Source organism: Psammomys obesus, unplaced genomic scaffold (genome assembly GCF_907164565.1).
Source record: "Psammomys obesus unplaced genomic scaffold, mPsaObe1.curated_primary_1811, whole genome shotgun sequence".
Lineage (NCBI taxonomy): Eukaryota > Metazoa > Chordata > Mammalia > Rodentia > Muridae > Psammomys > Psammomys obesus.
This window is the reverse complement of record NW_026590062.1, coordinates 22,891,141-22,910,133: the sequence shown is the minus strand read 5'-3', so window position 1 is coordinate 22,910,133 and position 18,993 is coordinate 22,891,141. Positions and strand designations below refer to the sequence as shown.

At 47.4% G+C, this 18,993-nt stretch overlaps 1 protein-coding gene across 1 annotated transcript; it reads left to right on the top strand.

Moving 5' to 3' along the window:
• Nucleotides 1–2,149: 2,149 nt before the first annotated feature.
• LOC129676077 (E3 ubiquitin-protein ligase TRIM50-like) lies at nt 2,150–18,719 on the top strand. The gene is made up of 7 exons (XM_055606364.1): nt 2,150–2,181; nt 3,501–3,912; nt 10,339–10,434; nt 14,656–14,886; nt 14,977–14,999; nt 17,569–17,693; nt 18,098–18,719. Exons 2-7 carry the CDS (start codon nt 3,514–3,516, stop codon nt 18,676–18,678), a joined length of 1,455 nt encoding a protein of 484 aa, XP_055462339.1. The 5' UTR covers nt 2,150–2,181; nt 3,501–3,513; the 3' UTR covers nt 18,679–18,719.
• The last annotated feature ends 274 nt before the right edge of the window (nt 18,720–18,993 follow it).

The following is an 18,993-nucleotide window of genomic DNA, read 5'->3' as shown; positions in this document are numbered from 1 at the left end:
TGTTTTGGTCTCTGTTTTGCTGTTTAGTGTTTTGTCACAGGAGGAACACATCACACAAAATTAATGACTTAACGTGACAGCTTTTTACCTCAGTGTTGAATAGTCAGATTTCCAATAGCTTATTTTTCTTTTTTTTTTTATTATTTGTTTTGTTTTGAGACAAGGTTTCTCTGTGTGTAGCCTTGGCAGTCCTGGACTCACTTTGTAGACAGGGTGGCCTCAAACTCACTGAGATCTGCCTGCCCCTGCTTTCCAAGAGCTGGGGTTACATGCACACGCCGCCGCCACCACCTTTTTTTTTTTTTTGAAAAGAGGATCTTATTATATTATGTAGCCCTGGTTCTCCTGGAACTCTCTCCAGATAGCAGCCTGGCCTCAACCTGCCTCTTCCTCTCAAGTGATGGGAATCAGGTGTATGCCACCACAGCTGGCTCCAAGAGTTCAGATTTTTAAAGTTCATAATTTAGTAACATTGACAGAAAGAAGTCCAATGTCAAACAGTACTGTTCATATCAAATTCACAAACAGGCCCTCTAGCCTGGGCTAAGGGTGCAATTCAGGGATAGACTGCTTTAGTAGCATGCACAAGACCCTGGTTCTATCTCCCAACAAGACAAGAATCAAACAAGGCCAGGCAAGACTGCCAAGTGGGTAAGGTGCCTGCCACTAAGCCTGACCGTCAGGACCCACAGGTAGAAGGGGAAAACTGAATACTACAAGTTATCCTCTGCGCTGCCATGCAGGAGGTGGCCTGTGCCTGCAAGCACACACAATAAACGTTTAAACAAAGACAGCTCCTAGGAGGATACAAGCCAGGACAGTGACTGTCTTGATTGGGAACCTGGACTGGCAGGAGGCAAGGGCCTGACACTGAAAATTCCCTACAACTAGATTTGTTGTTTTGTTTTGCTTTTGAGATAGTCTCAAGAGGCCCAGCTGAGAATGACCTTGAACTGCTGTTGGCATCTCCCAGGTTCTGGGGTTACAGCTGTTCACCACCCTGTCCAGTTTCAACTTGACCTTGAGAGTGGACATACACAAAGTATATGTCAAACTGTGTGGTTAAGATCTGTTCATGTTACACCTCAAATGAAAAAAATTAAAATAAGCAGTGAGATACATACATATACATATATATATACTATATATATATATACTATATATACACATATATACATATATGTACAGATATATACACATATGTATATATTAAAAACAGGAGAAAAATCTAAATAAACTGCCTTTAAGATTCTGGGTTGGAGGCAGGCATAGTGGCGCATGCCTTTAATGCCAGCACTTGGGAGGCAGACACAATTGGATCTCCGTGAGTTCAAGGCCAGCCTGCTCTACAAAGCGAGTTCCAGGACAACCTGGACTCTTACACAGGGAAACCCTGTATCAAAAAAAACAAAAAACAAAACAAACTCTTTAGGTTGTGTGTGATGGCTCATGCCTGTAATTCCAGCATGGAGGAAGGCAGAGGTAGAAGCAGGTGGATCTCTGTGAGTTTGAGGTCAGCCTGGTCTACAAAGTGAGTCCAAGACAGCCAAGGCTACACAGAGAAACCCTGTCTCATAAAAACAAAAGAAAAAAATATTCTGGGATTGGGGAAGCTGGGCACGGTGGCACGTGCCTGTAATCTCAGCGCTCAGGGAGGCAGAGGCAGTCAGATAAATGTGAGCTGGAGGCCAGCCTAGTCTACAAAGTGAGTTTGGGACAGCCAAAGCTACACAGAGAAACCCTGTCTCGAAACAAAACAAACAAAACAGAAAGTAGAGTTCTGGGTTGGGGTGTTCAGAAAGCTGTTTGTCATAGGGCACTCCTGTTCTTGTTTGGGTTGGTAAGTATGGGGAATGTGCTTTCTCCACCCTCCCCCATCTGGGCAAGGCCACAATCTGCCTGTCTAGGTTATGGTTATCAGAAGGGACCCAGCAGAGGCTGCCACCTCAGTCTCGTGGTATGTGACCCGATTTCCACCTGATTCTGGATGACCTTGGGGTGTTCCTGTGAAAGGGGAGGGGAGAAGGGCCAGACACCAGGGAGCAGAATCTGTGTGCAACTGGGTGTCCCAGCTCTGTGTGTCAGCTGTCCCATTCTGGGAGGAAGGAAAGGCTTGAGTAACCAGACAGAGCTGTCGGTTTGAGGGCCTAGTGGAAGGCCTGGTGGATCACAAGAAACCAGGTAATATTGGGGCTGGGGACTGTGTTACTGTCTTGCTCAGGAGACTGTTTCTGTTTCCATAGAGGAGCAGGTGGGAAGATGAGCACCCAAGACTCCCTGTCTCAGACTTTCTGAGGACAGTGTTACTCTGGGACAATGGACTTTGCTTTTGGTATTGGAGATGTAGTGGTGAATAGGTACTGACTTGCCGAACATGCGTGAGACCCCACGGTTCTCTACCCAGCAGTGTACACACTGGTAAAGTGGAGCATACCCGTAATCCCAGCATTCCCAGTACTATGATCTCAGGTGGAGGTAGGAGGATCAGGAATTTATCTATCGATAAATACAGGGTTCAAGGCCATCACCATTTAGATGAGCCCTGTCTCAAAAGAAAAGAAAAAAGGGAATAAATCTAAGATTGCCTGGGTGGCAGGTCAGTGGTGGCCCATGCCTTTAATCCCAGCACTTGGGAGGCAGAGGCAGCTGGGTTTCTGTGAGTTCAAGGCCACCCAAGTCTACAGAATTCCAGGACAGCCAGGGATACACACAGAGAAAGCAAAAACAAAACAAAGCAAAAATGTTGCCTGTGTAGCAGTTGTGTATTATAGATTTCTGGGTCTCAGGAGAGAGTCCTCCTTGAAGTAGAATCCCTGGCTGGGGCTGGGGCTCTGGGACCTCTAGAGAGCGGTTCTCAACCTTCCTAACATGACCCTTTAATACAATTCCTGATGGTGTGGAGACCCTAGCCATAAAATTATTTTTGTTGCTATTTCGTAGCTGTAATTTTACTAGTGTTAGGAATTGTAATGTGAACATCTGTGTTTTCCGGTCCTCACGACCCCAACAGGGTCGCGACCCACATGTTGAGGATCATGCTCTAGGATAGCTTAACATAAACAGCAAGCGGGGAGGGGTGCTTTTAAAACAGGCAAAAAGAAGGCTGAGGCTTTACTTAACCAGTAGAGTGCTTGCCTAGCATGAGCAGGACCCTGGGTTCAGTCCTCGATGCTAGGGTGCTGTGGAGGGGGAAGGGAGTTCACAGCTCCATGTGACATCTGTGTTGCTGGGTATTGAACCCAGGACCTCATGTATGCTAGGAAAACTTCTGCGTTAGACTCCCAGTTAAGCTGGGACCCGTGGTGACAATTGTTTTTCCATTTAAGTCCTTCCCCTACCCCCAGATAGGAAAAGTGGGGCTCAGGGTCATAGTAGGTTGAGATCAGAATCCAGGGCTGGCATCCTTTCCTCCCTAAGCTTCCAGCAGCCTTTGAGCTGGGGACAAATACGAGGGAGGGAGGGAATGGAAGGATAGCGACCGACTGCCACCTGTGTTGCAGCTGAATTGCGTGCATGGCTTGGCGGGTGACTGTGCAGGAGCTTCAGGACCAGCTGCAGTGCCCCATTTGCCTGGAGGTTTTCAGGGAGCCTCTGATGCTACAGTGCGGCCACTCCTACTGCAAGGACTGCCTGGATTCCTTGTCCCAACACCTGGACTCAGAGCTGCGCTGTCCCGTGTGTCGTCAGTCAGTAGACTTCAGTAGCTCCCCACCGAACGTCTCCCTGGCCCGGGTGATCGATGCTTTGAGGCTCCCTGGGGACACGGAGCCCACGGTCTGCGTGCACCACCGAAACCCTCTCAGCCTCTTCTGCGAGAAAGACCAGGAGTTCATCTGTGGTCTCTGTGGCCTGCTGGGCTCCCACCAACACCACCGAGTAACCCCAGTCTCCACTGTCTACAGCCGCTTGAAGGTTCGAGGGGCGGGCGGGAAGCTAGGGGGGAGGAGCGGAACAAGGGGACACTATCCTGAGCTCTCTTGTGCCTCCACTCGGTGGAAGAAGCCTACTGCACTGGGGCTCTTCTTTTCCAACTCTTTCTTGGTAGCGTATGGCGTGCCTGTACAAACATTCAGTCATTCGTTGGTTTTCAGCATTATGTGTTTGTTTGTTGACTGATTAACCGTGTGCACGCAGCCACGCGGGCCCCATTCATTGGTTTGAGTAGTTATTTATATGCCGGGTGCTGGGGATCACGGCTGCAGGAATGATGGAGAACCCCTTGCCAGACCTTTCCTCTTCTTTTTCCCTGCATCTCTGGTTTGATTTATTTTGTTTTGCTTGCTGTGATAGGATGGAGTCTAAGGCTTAGTTTATAGATAAAGCAGCATTCTGCCACTAAGTGGCATCGCTAGGTTTCCTTTGTTCAGTTGTATGATTTTTGGTAGTGGCTTATTTGGGCCAAGGTTTTATTATCGTAGCTCAGGCTGGCCTGAACTCACTATACAGCCCAGACTGACCTTTAACTCTAAATCCTCTTGTCTCATTCTCCATAGTGTTGCAATTATAGGCATGTACCACCATTTATTTTTTTTTTTTACACTTTTTATTCCCGTATGTCTAGACACATACAGAAGACAACTTCAAGGAATCAGTTCTCTTCTTCCATCATGTAAGCCCTGGCTCATACTCAGGTCATCAGGCATCACACGCTGAGTCTTGAGAGCTCCTAAGCCTATCTGTTCACAAGCATAAGGGCAGGACCTTTGTTCCGGGCTGTAGTTGAGCATCTATCTACAGCAGCCGTTCTCAACCTGTGAGTCACGACCCTTTTAGGGGTTAAACAACTCTTTCATAGGGATCATATATCAAATATCCGGCATATTTGATGTTTATATTATAATTCATAGCAGTAGCAAAATTACAGTTGAAATAAATTCATGGATGGGGGTCACCACAACATAAAGAACTGTCTTAACGGGTCACAGCATTAGGAAGGTTGAGAACCACCAGTCTACAGCTATAGCTGGCAAGTGGTAAATGTTCAAAATACAGAGATTAAATTTGTAAATTTCTCAGCCCATGGACTGTTTTTTTCAGGTGAAAAGATCAACATATATTATTTAAATTTTTTTTCAAATGTCATATAAGTCTAGAGGTGTGACTCGGTGGGAGAGCACCTGCCTAGAATTCCCCAGCAAAGATCTGTGGGCATAGCCTACTGGTAGAGCCCCTGCCTAGAATCCTGCAGTGAGGGGCTGGGGATGTGGCTCAGTGGGAGAGAGCTTGCCTAGCATATGCAAGGACATGAGTTTCATCCCAGCACCAGAAAGAACTTGGTTTTACTGTTCTTTTTCTGATGCACTTATTTGTTCATTTGACCTGGAGTATAACATCAAGTATAATTCTAGGGCTGGGAAGTTCTGAGCCTTTCACCCACATGTACATACTGGGTGTCTAATATGTGCTTATGCACGCTACAGCAGTAGGCAAAAGTCTCACCAGGCCTGGAAGATGCATCACTCAGGGTCTGATGAGTCCTGGATGCCCAGGTTGCTGACAAGAAGCAACTTAAGGGAGAAAGGTTTACTTTGGCTCACAGTTTGAGGACACACAGTCCATCATGGCGGGGAAGGCAGGAGAAGGAGGCAGCCAGTCACATCCACAGTCAGGAAGCAGAGGGAGATGAATTCAGGTGTCAGCTTGCTTTCTCCTATTTACTCAGTCCTGGACCTCAGCCCATGGCATGGTGCCACCCACACTCAGGCTAGGTTTGTCTTCTTGGATGAAACCACACCAGAGATGCATATCCATACTCTTTCTAAATCTAGTCAAACTGACAACCAAAATTAACTGTCAGAGTGGTCATACATCCTGCAGTCTTAAGTAGTCAAGGAAGGCTTCCTGAAGGAGGTGGACTGCCAACCTGAGACCTGAATCACAAGGAAAACAGGCAAGAGAGATGAGAGGGAGAGAGAGAGAGAGACACTAAAGTAGCACCTGCAAAGGAGCAGGAGACATGTGTGAGGTCATTCTAGTGCTGGGGAGATGGTGCAATGGGGAGAGCACTAGGTGCATAAGGGCCTGAATTTTAATCTGCAGCACCTGTGTAAAAAGCCAGGCATGACCATGTATGTGTGTGACACCAGCAGTGTGGGAAGAAAGGGACAGGAGGATTTCTGAGGCTTGCTGCCTGCCAGCCAACCTTCAGTTTCACTGAGAAACTCTGCCTCAAAAGAATAAGGCAGAGAGTGATAGCGCAGGACACATGACATCCTTTTCTGGGTTCCACAGCTGTTGCAAATGGGCATGCAAACCCATATATCTGTGTGTGCTGGGCATCACACATACACGCACTCATACACTCACACATCATCCCACAGTTCAGGAGGTAAAGTGAAGTGAAGAGCCGAGGGTAAATACCTCTTGTCTTAGCCTTGAAAATGTGGAGAATCAGAAGTTCAAAGTCAGCCTTGGTTACATATCAAGTTTGAGGACAACCTGAGTTACATGAAATCATCCTTTAAAAGAAAGAGAGAATGAGAGGAAGAGGAAGACAGACAGAGAGGGAGGGAGGGAGGGAGGGAGGGAGGGAGGGAGGGAGGGAGGGAGGGAGAAGAGAGAGAGAAAAATAGAGAGAAAGAGAAGAAGAAAGACCTGGCATGGTGACACATGTGAGGCAGAGGTGGGTAGATCTCTGTGGATTTAGAGCCAGTCTGGTCTACATAGTGAGTTCTAGGACAGCTAGATTTATCTTTTAGTTAAACAGCAGTTATTCCTAAAACAGCTGTATACCCAAATCACCACACAGAGTCTAGTTTTGTTTAATTAACCTAGCACACAATGCTGGGCATAGTTACTCCATCCTAAACCTCCAAGCCTGCATAGCTTCCTCCCATTCAGTTCCCACATTATACTTGCTTTTTAGTCATATCTTAGATCCGATTCATCTTTCCTGATGTTTCCAGGTCCTCTCCTCTTGGATCTCTCCTCCCCTTTTTCTTTCTTTCTTTTTTTTTTTTTAAATCCTTTAAAACTAGTTTATAAAGATTTATTTATGACTTTATTATGTATACAGTACTCTGCCTGCATGCCAGAAGAGGGCACCAGATCTCATTATAGATGGCTATGAGCCACCATGTGGTTGCTGGGAATTAAACTCAGGACCTCTGGAAGAGCAGCCAGCAGAACTACTCTTAACCTCTGAGTCATCTCTCCTCCCCTCTTTCTTTTTCCTCTCCTCCGGACCAGGATGTCCCACTGTATTTTCTCTATTGCTCAGCATTAGCTGGGTTGTTTTAACGACAATACAGAGAACAAATGGTAGCATGTTTACACAAACCTGAGACAGGTGATGATTAGAATGAACATCACAATGCAATGTCCGGATTGAAACCAGATAGTGGGACAGAGAAATCAGCACTTAAATGAACAAGGGCAAATTGTATACATTCCAACAAGAAATTTAAGAAGAAAAAGAGAGGGGAAAGATGGAAGCAGGGAGAAGTTAGAGCCAGATGGGGCAGGATCCAAGTCGTAGAGGCCTGCATGACCCAGGAAGGGACCTGGAGTTTCTTTAGAAGCCATGGGCATAGGATGGCCTCTGGAGGGTTTGAAATGTGGTGGTGAAGTGGTCACATCTCCCTGTTTAGAGCGTACACTGGCATGAGGCTGAAGGCTGTAGCAGTGTCTGCAGGATCCAGGAACTAAAAAGTAGAAATGGGGAGGAGGACTGGGTATGCCAGGATGCTTGGAAGGAAGATGAGGAAAAACCCCAAGGCCTGAAGGTGGGAAGGAGGGAGCATGGGAGGACCTACAGCCTCGCAGGCAGGTGGGCTGGGTGCAAGATGTTCAGTGGTCCACATCTGGATAATACCATTGCTAGGAGACCAAGGCAGAAGAGGCTGCAGAGAGAGAAGGCGGAGATGAATGCAGGAGCACCAGGCTTAGGATACAGGGAGAGGGCTGGAGAGCTGGCTCGGCAGCTTAAAGAGCACATACTGCTCTTGTAAAGGAGCCAAGGTTGCTTCCCAGCACCCATGTCTACTGGCTCACAAGCTCCGGTTACTCCAGCTTCAGGGGAATCCCATGCCTCTGGCCTCCCCAGGCACCAACACTTACACACACATACCCCACCTCAACACACAGATATATACACACAGACCCTCACATGGTGGCGCACGCCTTAATCCCAGCACCAGGGAGGCAGAGGCAGGCGGATTTATGAGTTCGAGGCCAGCCTGGTCTACAGAGTGCATTCCAAGACAGCCAGGGCTATACAGAGAAATCCTGTCTCTAAAAATAAAAATAGAAAATAATTGTTTTAAAATCCTTTTTTTTTTTTTTATTTTTTTAAGGCATGGACAAGGGCTGTGGACTTAGTAAAGTCCTTGCTCTGCAAGCATGCGGAATTGAGACCCACATAGAAAATCAGGGTAAGGGTAGTATGTGTGGCAATGCCAGCACTGAGGAGGTAGAGACAGGCAGATTCCTGGGGCTCCTGGGCCAGCCAGCCTGCCTAACTAAATTTGGGGAGCCCAAAGACAGTGAGAGACCCTGTCTCAAAATACAAGGTGGAGAGCATGTGAGGTTGACCCTTGGCCTCCACACACATGTGCACCTGTACGTACATGAGCACACACGCACACAGGATATCGGGAGAGGGAAAGAGAGGGTAACCATGAGAAGGAGCAGAAGGAGCAGTAATTGACTACAGTATCCTGGGAATCAGGGGGCTCAGCCACCTGTCTATGAGGCCTAGAATGGAACCTGGAATGTAGGGCTGATGAAGTAGGGGAGCCTGAGGCAGTAGGATCAAGAATTAGAGGCTAGCATGGAGTATATAGAGGGAAGCCTGTCTAAAAAAATAGGCAACAAAAACCAACAACAACAACAAAAAATGGCATTTGGAGCCGGGTGTGGTGGTGTATGCCTTTAATCCCAGCACTCAGGGAGGCAGAGGCATGTGGATCGCTGTGAGTTCGAGGCCAGCCTGGTCTACAGAGTGAGCTCCAGGACAGCCAAGGCTACACAGAGAAACCCTGTCTCTACAAAAACAACAAAACCAGCACTTGGAAGCAAGAGGATCTGAGTTAACAGATGGGCCAGTAAGACAGCACAGCACATAAAAGTATCTGCCATGCAAGTCTAAAGATCTGAGTTCAATCCCTGTATATGGTAGAAGGAGAGAACCCACTCCATAAAGTTGTCTTCTGACCTTTACACACATGCCTTGACAAATGTGCACACATGTACACACACACACACACACACACACAATATTTAGGGTTTTGGTTTTTTTGTTAGTTTGGTTTGATTTTTCAAGACAGGGCTTCTCTGTGTAGACCTGGCTGTCCTGGAAACTGCTCTGTGGACCAGGCTGGCCTTGAACTCAAAGAGATACACCTGCCTCTGCTTCCTCAGTGTGTATGCTACTACCGCCCGACCACACACACAATTTTTTTAAAAAGACTTTGACTGATTTTTTTTTTTTTTGAGTCTAGTTCTCAATACATTATCCTGCAGACCTGGAGCTCACTATCTTCCTGTCTCAGTCTCCTGAGAGCTGTCTCTCCAAGTGTGTGGCTTGGATACAGAGCTTCTTCTCCTCGTGGCCCAGTTCACTGATGTGGTCTCTCTCAGCTTTCTTTGCTTAAGGAAGAGACTGTGGGTTCCCCCTGAGACTGCTGGAGATGCTCTGTGAGAGGTCTAGGGCAAGAACACAACATCAGCCACCCTGTATACCTGGGCTTGCTTACTTCTTTATTTAAAAAATTATATTTGTTTTATTATTTTATGTGCATGAGTGTTTTGTATCAGTGTATCACGTGCATACCTGGTCTCCAAGGAGATAACAAAAACCAAACAAACAAACAAAAAGGCTGTGAGATCCCCTGGGACTGGAATGGAGAAGCCACATGGGTGCTGGAAATAAAACACTGAGCTATCTCTCCAGCCCCTTGCCTTTTTATCATCCTTTCTTTTGCCCATTCTCTTCCCCCTGCCTTTTCTTTCCTTCCTTCTGCCTCCCCTCTCCTTTTCCCTCCTCCTCCTTTCTTCTCCCTCACCTATCCATCCTTCTTCTTTCCCTTTCTTCCTCCTCCCCTCCTCTTTCATCCTCTCTCCTTCCTCATTCCCTTTCTCTTTCCCGCCCTGACTGATTCCATGAGATGCAAGCTGGTCTTGAACTCCTGCCTCAGCCCCCTGTGTGCTGGGATGACAGCTATGGACCACTACACCCAGCTTCCTTAATATTCTTATGTATGGAGGGCACCTAGGAAGCTCTGGTTCCTGCTCTGGCTCTGCTGCCATGGGCACTGCAAAAGTCCTAGAAGGGAAAGGACTTCTGGGAGTGGAAAGAGCAATTGTCTAGCTGATTATGGGTCCTTATGTCACCTCCAGGAAGAGCTTGCAGGCCGCATATCTGATCTGAAGGAGGAACAGAGGAAAGTGGAGAAGCACATCGGCAAACTTGTGAACAACAGGACCCGGATTATTGTGAGTCCCTTCCCTCCTCCTAGGGTCCTAAATCTATTCACTCCATTTCCTACAAAACTCAGTTTCCCTCCTCCTTTCTCCTCCCCAATCCCCATTCTGACAAGGTCTTGTGTAGTCCAGACTGAACCCTTGAGTAGCTGAGAATTACCTTGAACTTCTCATCCTTCTACCTCCTCTTGCTGAGTGCAGAGATTATAGGTGTATCCCACTCTCCCTGGCTTGTGCAGTGCTGGCAATGGAACCCAGCACTTCATGCTTGCTAGGCAGGTGCTCTACTGCTGAACCACATCCCTGGGAGAGTCCAGGTAAGAACTCTATCACAAAAGAACACCTCTAACCCCTTACTTGAGGATTGTAAACAAGTGCTCTACCACTGAGCCACACTCCCAGTCCCTCACTGGGGGATTCTAGGCAGGTGCTCTACTACTGAGTCATGTCCTCAGCTCCTTACTAAGGGTTCTAGACAATTGCAATACTGCTAAGCTATGTCTCTGACCCACATTTTCTAACTTTTTTAAAAATTATTATTGTTGTGCTGCAAATCAACCCAGAGCCCTGTACAACTGATGCAAGCACAGGGTTCTAGCACTGAACGACAACCTCAGCAAGCCCTTTTCTAATTCGCCCTTTTTAGAAGAGGGTGCCTTCCACACAAAGCCAAATTCAAAGACTACCTAGGTGGCTGGAGGAAAGTTCCCTTCCTTATAAGGGAATTGAATCCAGTTGTCAGAACTGGTTCCAAGTTGGCTTTTGTTCAGTGTCCTTTGGGGCTGTGATAAGGCAGGACAGGAGTCTCAGAGATAAAGTCTCAAAGCTTTGGCCCAGCTCTCCTTTATATCCTGTTGCTAACTGTATCTGTTTGCTTTTGGCAGCTATCATGAGGTAATGGGAACAAAAGCCTGGACACAAAGCTGTCAGCGTAGGAGTGGCAGAGAAGGAAAAGCAACGTTACACATGCTCACTCAGCTCTTCTGAGCCTTAGGGGAAAAATGACGGAGCTTTTTTTTTTTTCTCTGTGTGTAGTCCTGGCTGTGCTGGAACTCACGGTGTAGACAGGCCAGCCTCAACCTCACAGAGATCTTCCTCCCTCTGCCCCTTAAGTGCTGGGATCAAAGGTGTGTGCCACCACTGCCCCAGTAATGATGTTTGGTTTTTTTTAAACTAGGAAAAGCCTGAGGGTCCTTTAATCTGATTAGAGCTGGGTGGCTGTCATTGTCCTACCTGTCACATTAGTAGCCCACACTCAGGGTTTCATAGGGAAGCATGTAATGCCTGACGGTCCCTTTCTACAGTCGAATCTAGCTCTTGCTTGCTTGCTTTTTTAAAATGTAGCCCTGACTATCACTTCCAGGCTGGCCTGGAACTCGGAGACCTACCTGCCTCCTGACTGCTGGGACGAAAGGCATGCCACCATACATGGTCCTAGTTCTTTTCCTATGTGTTATTACAAATCATTTTACTCTTTGGCTATTCTTAAAAAAAAAAAAAAAAAATCTTAGTGTTTAAGACCATATATTCGGCCATGCAGTGGTGGTGCACACCTTTAATCCCAGCACTTGAGAGACAGAAGCAGATGGATCTCTGTGAGTTTGAAGCCAGCCTGGTCTACAGAATGAGTTCCAGGACAGTGAGGGCTACACAGAAAAATCCTGTCTCAACAAAAACAACAACAAAGACCATGTCTGACCTAATGTTTACTAACTTTATTTTTATGCTCAAAGTCCACTGAAGATCACGTTAAGGGGCTGGATGTAGAAGCCCTTGGCTTCTTTAATCTGTCCTGTACCAATCATGCTGTGGGATATCAGGGTCTTTCTGGCCAGGTGGCGTCCCCCCGAAGTGTTGAGGACATTTCAGTCCGTGGCTATTTTCAGAGTGTACACTCCTGAGAGTGTAAATCCTGGGTCTCCACCGCTCTGTCTGCTCAAGAGGGTGAGGCTGGGTGCCTTTTGAGAACTGCCCTCTGAGAGGCATCTACTGTGTCCTAGAGCACAGCCAACCTGGGAGCAGGGGCCAAAGTACTGGCAACTGTCTTAGCCCCTACACTCTTATTGGCATTGGCCTCCCAGTATGGTTATTAACCATTCTGAAGGTCACTTACGCCAGTATTTAAGAATGAACAGTGCTTCCAAACTTAACTGTTGATAACACTTAGATAAAGTTTGACAAAGACATATTTCCAAATAAACCTCAATTCTGTTAGGACTCAGTTTCCCAACTAGAAGCCTGATGAGCTCAGTGGGAAACATGAACAATGATCTTGGTAAAACAGCAAACCTTTTTTCTCTAAGCACATTTTTGTAAGCCTTTACTATTTTTGCTAATAAAACAACTTTATATTTTAATGAAAACATAGGAAACTGTAACTTAAAAACAGAGAACATTTATATTATGTCTTAAATATGTAATAGCTATAAATGCAAACAAAATAGTTCTTGAGATATTTTTTAAATACCATGCATGGTAGTGCATATCTTCAGTCCCAGCACTTGAGAGGCAGAGGCAGGAGGATCTCTGAGTTTGAGATTATCTTGCTCTACATAGTGAATTCCAGGACAGCTGGGGCTACATGACAACCTTGTCTGAAAAAATTTTTTAAAATTACTTTTATTATAACAAGCATTTAGAAACTGATTTTTAAAGAATATAATTACCTTTTGAGTTATTTATAATTTTTTGTTGTTTTTTTTTTTTTTTAGATTTAAAAAATTATTTCTTTATTATTTTTTATGTGCATTGGTGTTTTGCCTGCATGTGTGTCAGATCTGCTGGAACTGGAATTACTGCAATTATAGACAGTTGTGATCTGGGAGTATGTGGGTGCTGGAAATATGAACCTGGGTCCTCCAGAACAGAGAGTGGCCTTAACCATTAAGCCACCTCTCCAACAACCCCTTCTTGTTTTTCTGAGACAGGGTTTCTCTGTATAGCCCTGGCTGTCCTGGAACTTGATTTGTAGGCCAGGCTGGCCTTGAACTCATAGAGATCCTCCTGCCTCTGCCTCCCAAGTGCTGGGATTACAGGTTTGTGCCACCATGTAAGGCTTTATTTGAGTTCCTAAGTTAGCCAAAGCATGCTGACGTCTTGTCATCTGTCTTTACTTTGTGTCTGTCCTTTTGTTAACCATTAGCTTACTTTTGCAGGTAAGTGTATTAATTTCTTACTCTGGAAGTACAGAGACAAGTGACTGTCTCAATTCTTGACTTTGGAGAACAGTAGGGTCTAGAAAGATCAACTCCCAAGTGAGGCTAATTCTCCATTTGGGTGAGATTGCAGGTTGGAGCAGAAGTCACTGTTCCTGAGGGGCAGTTAATTTTCCCCAAGCAATAGGGACTACCTGGATCATTTTGTGGAACTAGAGGATGACCAAGCAAACAACATTGTAAGAATGTTTAAGTACATACACATTTTGTCTTATGCTTTAGAGTTTCAGTCAAACAATGGACTAAAATTAATTCAGCCTAACTTAACAGTTTTGATTTATATGACCTTGTCTTAGTTACTGTTCTATTGCTATGAAGAGACATCATGACCAAGGCAACTATTTATAAAAGAAAGTATTTAGCCCAGTGGTGGTGGTGGCATATGCCTTTAGTCCCAGCACTCAGGAGGCAGAGGCAGGTGGATCTCCCAGTTCAAGACCAGCCTGGTCTACAAAGTGAGTTCCAGGAGAAGCAGGGCTACACAGAGAAACCCTGTCTCAGAAAACTAAATAGATAGATAGATACATACATACATACATACATACATACATACATACATACATAAGTGCATACATACCAGCCAAAACCATGACCCAACAAAAAGCACACCATGACTAAAAAAAAAAAAATCAAAAAATCAAGCCATGACTCATCAAAATCACAAACAACGGCTCAGCTGAATCGCCAACCATAGCTGCACACTGCCTATTTTAGGGGCATGGGGTTAGGATCAGAGTCAGGGTCAGAGTTAGGGGATGATACTTACCTAGCATGCATGAGGCCCTAGGTTCAATCTCCAGTACTACAAACATATATACATATACACATACACATACACATACACGTATTAAAAGGTCATTTCTAGGGCTCCCCAATCACATGAACTCACTGCTACCATCTGCCCACTTGGCATCTAGAATAAGCCCTCTTTAGGATGGGCCAGACAAGGCCCTGGGGATGCTGAGAGCAACCCATTAGCTCGTCTGTAACTGTACTGTGGCTGACCCTCCTATCTTAGAATGAGTCAGATGTCTTCAGCTGGGTGATCCACAAAGAGTTCCAGGAGCTGCATCACCTGGTGGATGAAGAGAAAGCACGCTGCCTGGAGGGGGTCGAGGGTCATACCCGTGGCCTGGTGGCCTCCCTGGACATGCAGCTGGAGCAGGCTCAGGGTACTCAGGAGCGACTGACCCAGGCTGAGCAGGTGCTGGAACAGTTCAGCAATGAGAGTCACCATGAGTTCATCCGGGTGAGTGGACAGGAGCATGGTCCACGGCTCTCTGTTCAACAGTGCAGTTTCCATACAGCAGTAATCCCCATATCCCTCTCTTTCTTCCAGAAGTTCCACTCTGTGGTCTCCAGGTAATCAATCACCTCAACCGAAGCTGCTGGGAGAGAGGTCAGCTAGTGTCCAGGGGCTGCTGGCCCAGACATCTCATCCCCATGGTTCCTCCATGTGGTCTAACCCTAGGCTGCTCACCATGTGTTGTCTGTCGCTGAGCACAAGGAAAATAATGGTTGTCAAGTGCCTGCCATCAGGGTTCTCACAGACTAGTGGTGTAGAAGGAAAACTGGTCCCAGCCTTGTGGTAGCTATGGCAACAGATACTGCCTCAAGCTATTAAAACACTGTGGAGGGGGTGATGGCCAGGGACTGGCAAAGGCATGTAGGTGTGACAGCTGAGAAGGCTGAAGTGTGCAGGTAGGCAGAGTGGGAGCCATCTCGAGAAACGGGGGTGAGGTTGTGTGCGGACCACAGGATGTGACAAAGTTCGGTGGAGTCAACTATTATGTGTGAGGAAGGGAAGAGGAGAGGAAGGCAAAACCAGAATGAGGGCCCTTGAAGTATGCTCTTCAAACCTTGGGGGTGAGGAAGAGTGAGTCCGTATTAGTGCTGGAAAACTCAACGGTTTCTGAGCCTTCCTCAGAACTGGTTGATATGCAGCTCCTTTTCTTTCTTTTTAAATTCTTATTTTATATGAATGGGTATTTTGCCTGCATGTATGTCTGTGTGAATGGCCCACAGAGGCCAGAAGACAGCATTGAATTCCCAGGAACTAGAATTACAGACAGCTGAGAGCTGCCATGCGGGTGCTGGGAATTGAACCTGGGTCCTCTGGAAGAGCAGCCAGTGCTCTTAACCACTCAGCCACCTCTCCCGGCCCTCCTAGTTTTCTTTATGTGTGTGGTGTGCATGCACATTTATGGCTGTGAAAGCCAGAGGACATCCTTGGCTGTTGTTTTCAGACAGTGTCCACCTTGTTTGGGGTTTTTTGTTTGCTTTTTGAGACAGGGTCTCTCAGTGGCCCAGGCTCACCACATGAGCTAGGCCAGCTGGTCAAAAGCCCCAGGGATTTGTCTCTTCCCACCTTTCCAGCATGCGCCACCATGCTTTGCTTTTTAAGATGTGTCCTTTTATTTTGTGTGATGAATGTGTTGCCTGCATGTGTGTCTGTGCACCAACGGTGTACTCTGAAGAGGGAGCTGGAGCCCCTGGAGCTGGAGTTTCAGCCAGTTGTCATCTGCCATGTGTGTGCTGGGAACTGAACCCAGGACCTCTGCAAGAGCAAGTGCTCTTAACTACAAGTGCTCTTAACTAGTGAGCCATTGTTTTAACCACCACGACTGGCTGTTTTATACAAGTTCTGGGGATTGGACTCAGGCCTTCATTCTTGCCAGACAGGCAATTTACCCACTGAGCTATCTCCCAGCCTGCCCTTCTTGTTTTCTTTGTTTCCTTTAGTCTTTGGGGCCACATGCCTAGAGAGCACAGATGGAAATGAACACACAGACAACTTGCCTAGTTTGGCTGGTCCCCAGCTACAGTGAGGAACCAGGTCACTTGATGTAGTGGTCTCAGGTGTCAGCACCGGACAGAAACACCTGGCGGGCCGGCTAAAGCACATAGCACCACTTTCCCAGGGTGATCAGTTTCCGATCAGCAGATCTGGGGCAAAGCCCAAGGGTCTGCATCTCTAACAAGTTCCCAGGAAACCAGACTCCCGTTCCCCAGACCCGTGCTCTGAGAACTACTGTTGTATAGTAACCTTGCTGAGACCGAATTACCTAATGCAGATGACGGAAGGGGGAGTTATTTTGGCTTCAGAGGGATTTCAGTCCACCATGTCCAGGACGGTGTGACAGTCATGGCTTGCTCACATGGAGGCAGATAGGAAGCAGAGAGATAAGGCTGAAGCCAGAGGTGGGTATAACCTTCAAAGACCTACTGCAGTGACCTAGTTCCAGCAGCCAGGCCCCTCTTTCTAAACAGCACTACCAGCTCACAAGTGTCAGCACATGAGCCTGCGGAGCCAGGTCTATGCAGAACAGCAGCTGTGCAGTATCTCCTATTGCGTCCTGCGTGACTGGGCAGCAGAGAGAGAAGCTGGAGTCAGGTGGACATATATACTCTGACACACTGGCATCACCTACATAGTGACCTGGAATCTTTGCATGTATATAAAGCGCAGCACAAAGGGCTGCATCTCTAACAAGGGGGGAGTGAAGAGGAGGTGTCTGTAGGCCTGCAGTCTTAAACTGCAAACATCTGGGAGGAGGAATCTGCAGTTTTTGCAGACACGAGTCAATCTTTTGTAAACATGCAAGCTTTTACACACTGTCAACATTTGCACTGGGACAAGAGGAAGGCGTTGCCACTCCATGGGTCTAGTCATTGAGGTCCTTGCTCTGGGCCACGCCAATGTCACGATCACATTCCCTCAAGACTTCACCTGCACTTTGGATTCAGGACTTCTTCAGCATCCAACAGTCCCAATTCTAGGAATCAGGCATGTTCTCCAGGAAGGAGGTGAAAAGATAGGGAATGGTGATGTCATGAATGTGTGATCTGAGTGGTGGATTTCCACATGGGAACGAGGGCGGGAGGCAGCCTTGCTACCAAGCTCTTCAACCACTGGGGCTCATGCACACAGGGCAGAGGTCCAGCAGGCTCGGCCTTTGGAAGTCGTGTTCAGCCCAATCTCCTTCAAGCCAGGTCTCCACCAGGCCGACATCAAACTGACTGTGTGGAAGAGGCTCTTCCGGAAAGTTCTTCCAGGTAAGCCTCCCAATTCATCGACAGCACCAAGAAGCATGCAGCAAACTTAAGGGGAGCCTTGCGTGGGGTAGTGAGGAGAGTGTGGGAGTGGTTGCATAGTCACATAGACTTGCAGAGCAGTACACACCTGTCCTTTAGCAGAACTCCTTCACAGTGGCTCTGTCTGATGTGCTTCAGGCATCATCCAACCACCAACTCACTCACCCATATCATCCACTTACCCACCTACATCCCATCCATCCTTTCATCCACCCACCCTTCCATCCATACAGCCCTGTGCCTGCCCCTCCCAGGTGCTGGGATAGAGTCAGCAGTTCCCCTTGAGGACACAGGGCTTGCTGTCACCTCCTGGCTAGGGTTTGTGGGTTCTCTGTGACCCAACTACAGGCCTCTTTCTCTTCTAGCTCCAGAATCTCTCAAGCTGGACCCAGCTACTGCGCACCCTCTCCTGGAGCTCTCTAAGGGCAACACAGTGGTGCATTTTGGTCTCCTTGCCCAGAGACGAGCCAGCCAGCCAGAGCGCTTTGACTACAGCACCTGTGTCCTGGCTGACAAGGGCTTCTCTTGGGGTCGCCACTACTGGGAGGTGGTGGTGGGGAGCAAGAGCGACTGGCGCCTGGGGGTCATCAAGGGCACAGTCAGCCGAAAGGGCAAGCTGAGCAAGTCCCCAGAGCACGGCGTATGGCTAATTGGCCTAAAAGAGGGTCGGGTATACGAGGCTTTTGGCTGCCCGAGGCTGCCACTGCCTGTGGCCGGCCACCCCCATCGTATCGGCGTCTACTTACACTACGAGCAGGGTGAGCTCACCTTCTTTGATGCCGACCGCCCCGATGATCTACGGACACTCTACACCTTCCAGGCTGACTTCCAGGGCAAGCTCTACCCCATCTTGGACACATGTTGGCATGAGAGGGGCAGCAACTCACTGCCCATGGTACTGCCCCCACCCAGTGGGCCTGGCCATCTCACTTCGGCACAGCCATAGGCTGTCCTGGTGCTGTCTACCCATTGGTCCATGTTGCTAGACAGAAGGATTTGAGGGGTTCTGCTGGGCCTCAAAAGTTTGGACTGCTTGACAAGGTTCTTCACACCTGCATGACCCTAAAGCAGGGACTATAGCTCCTCCCCCACCACCCAGGGAGATGCATGCTGTCTTTCACCTTTACTCTGTATCCACTCAACCTATGGAGCAGCCCTGTGTATCCCAACTCTTCCAGCAGAGGGCAGAAACATTCCCACACATATTTTATCACAAGGACCCTCAAACATCTATTAAAAACAATACATTTGATATTTTTCT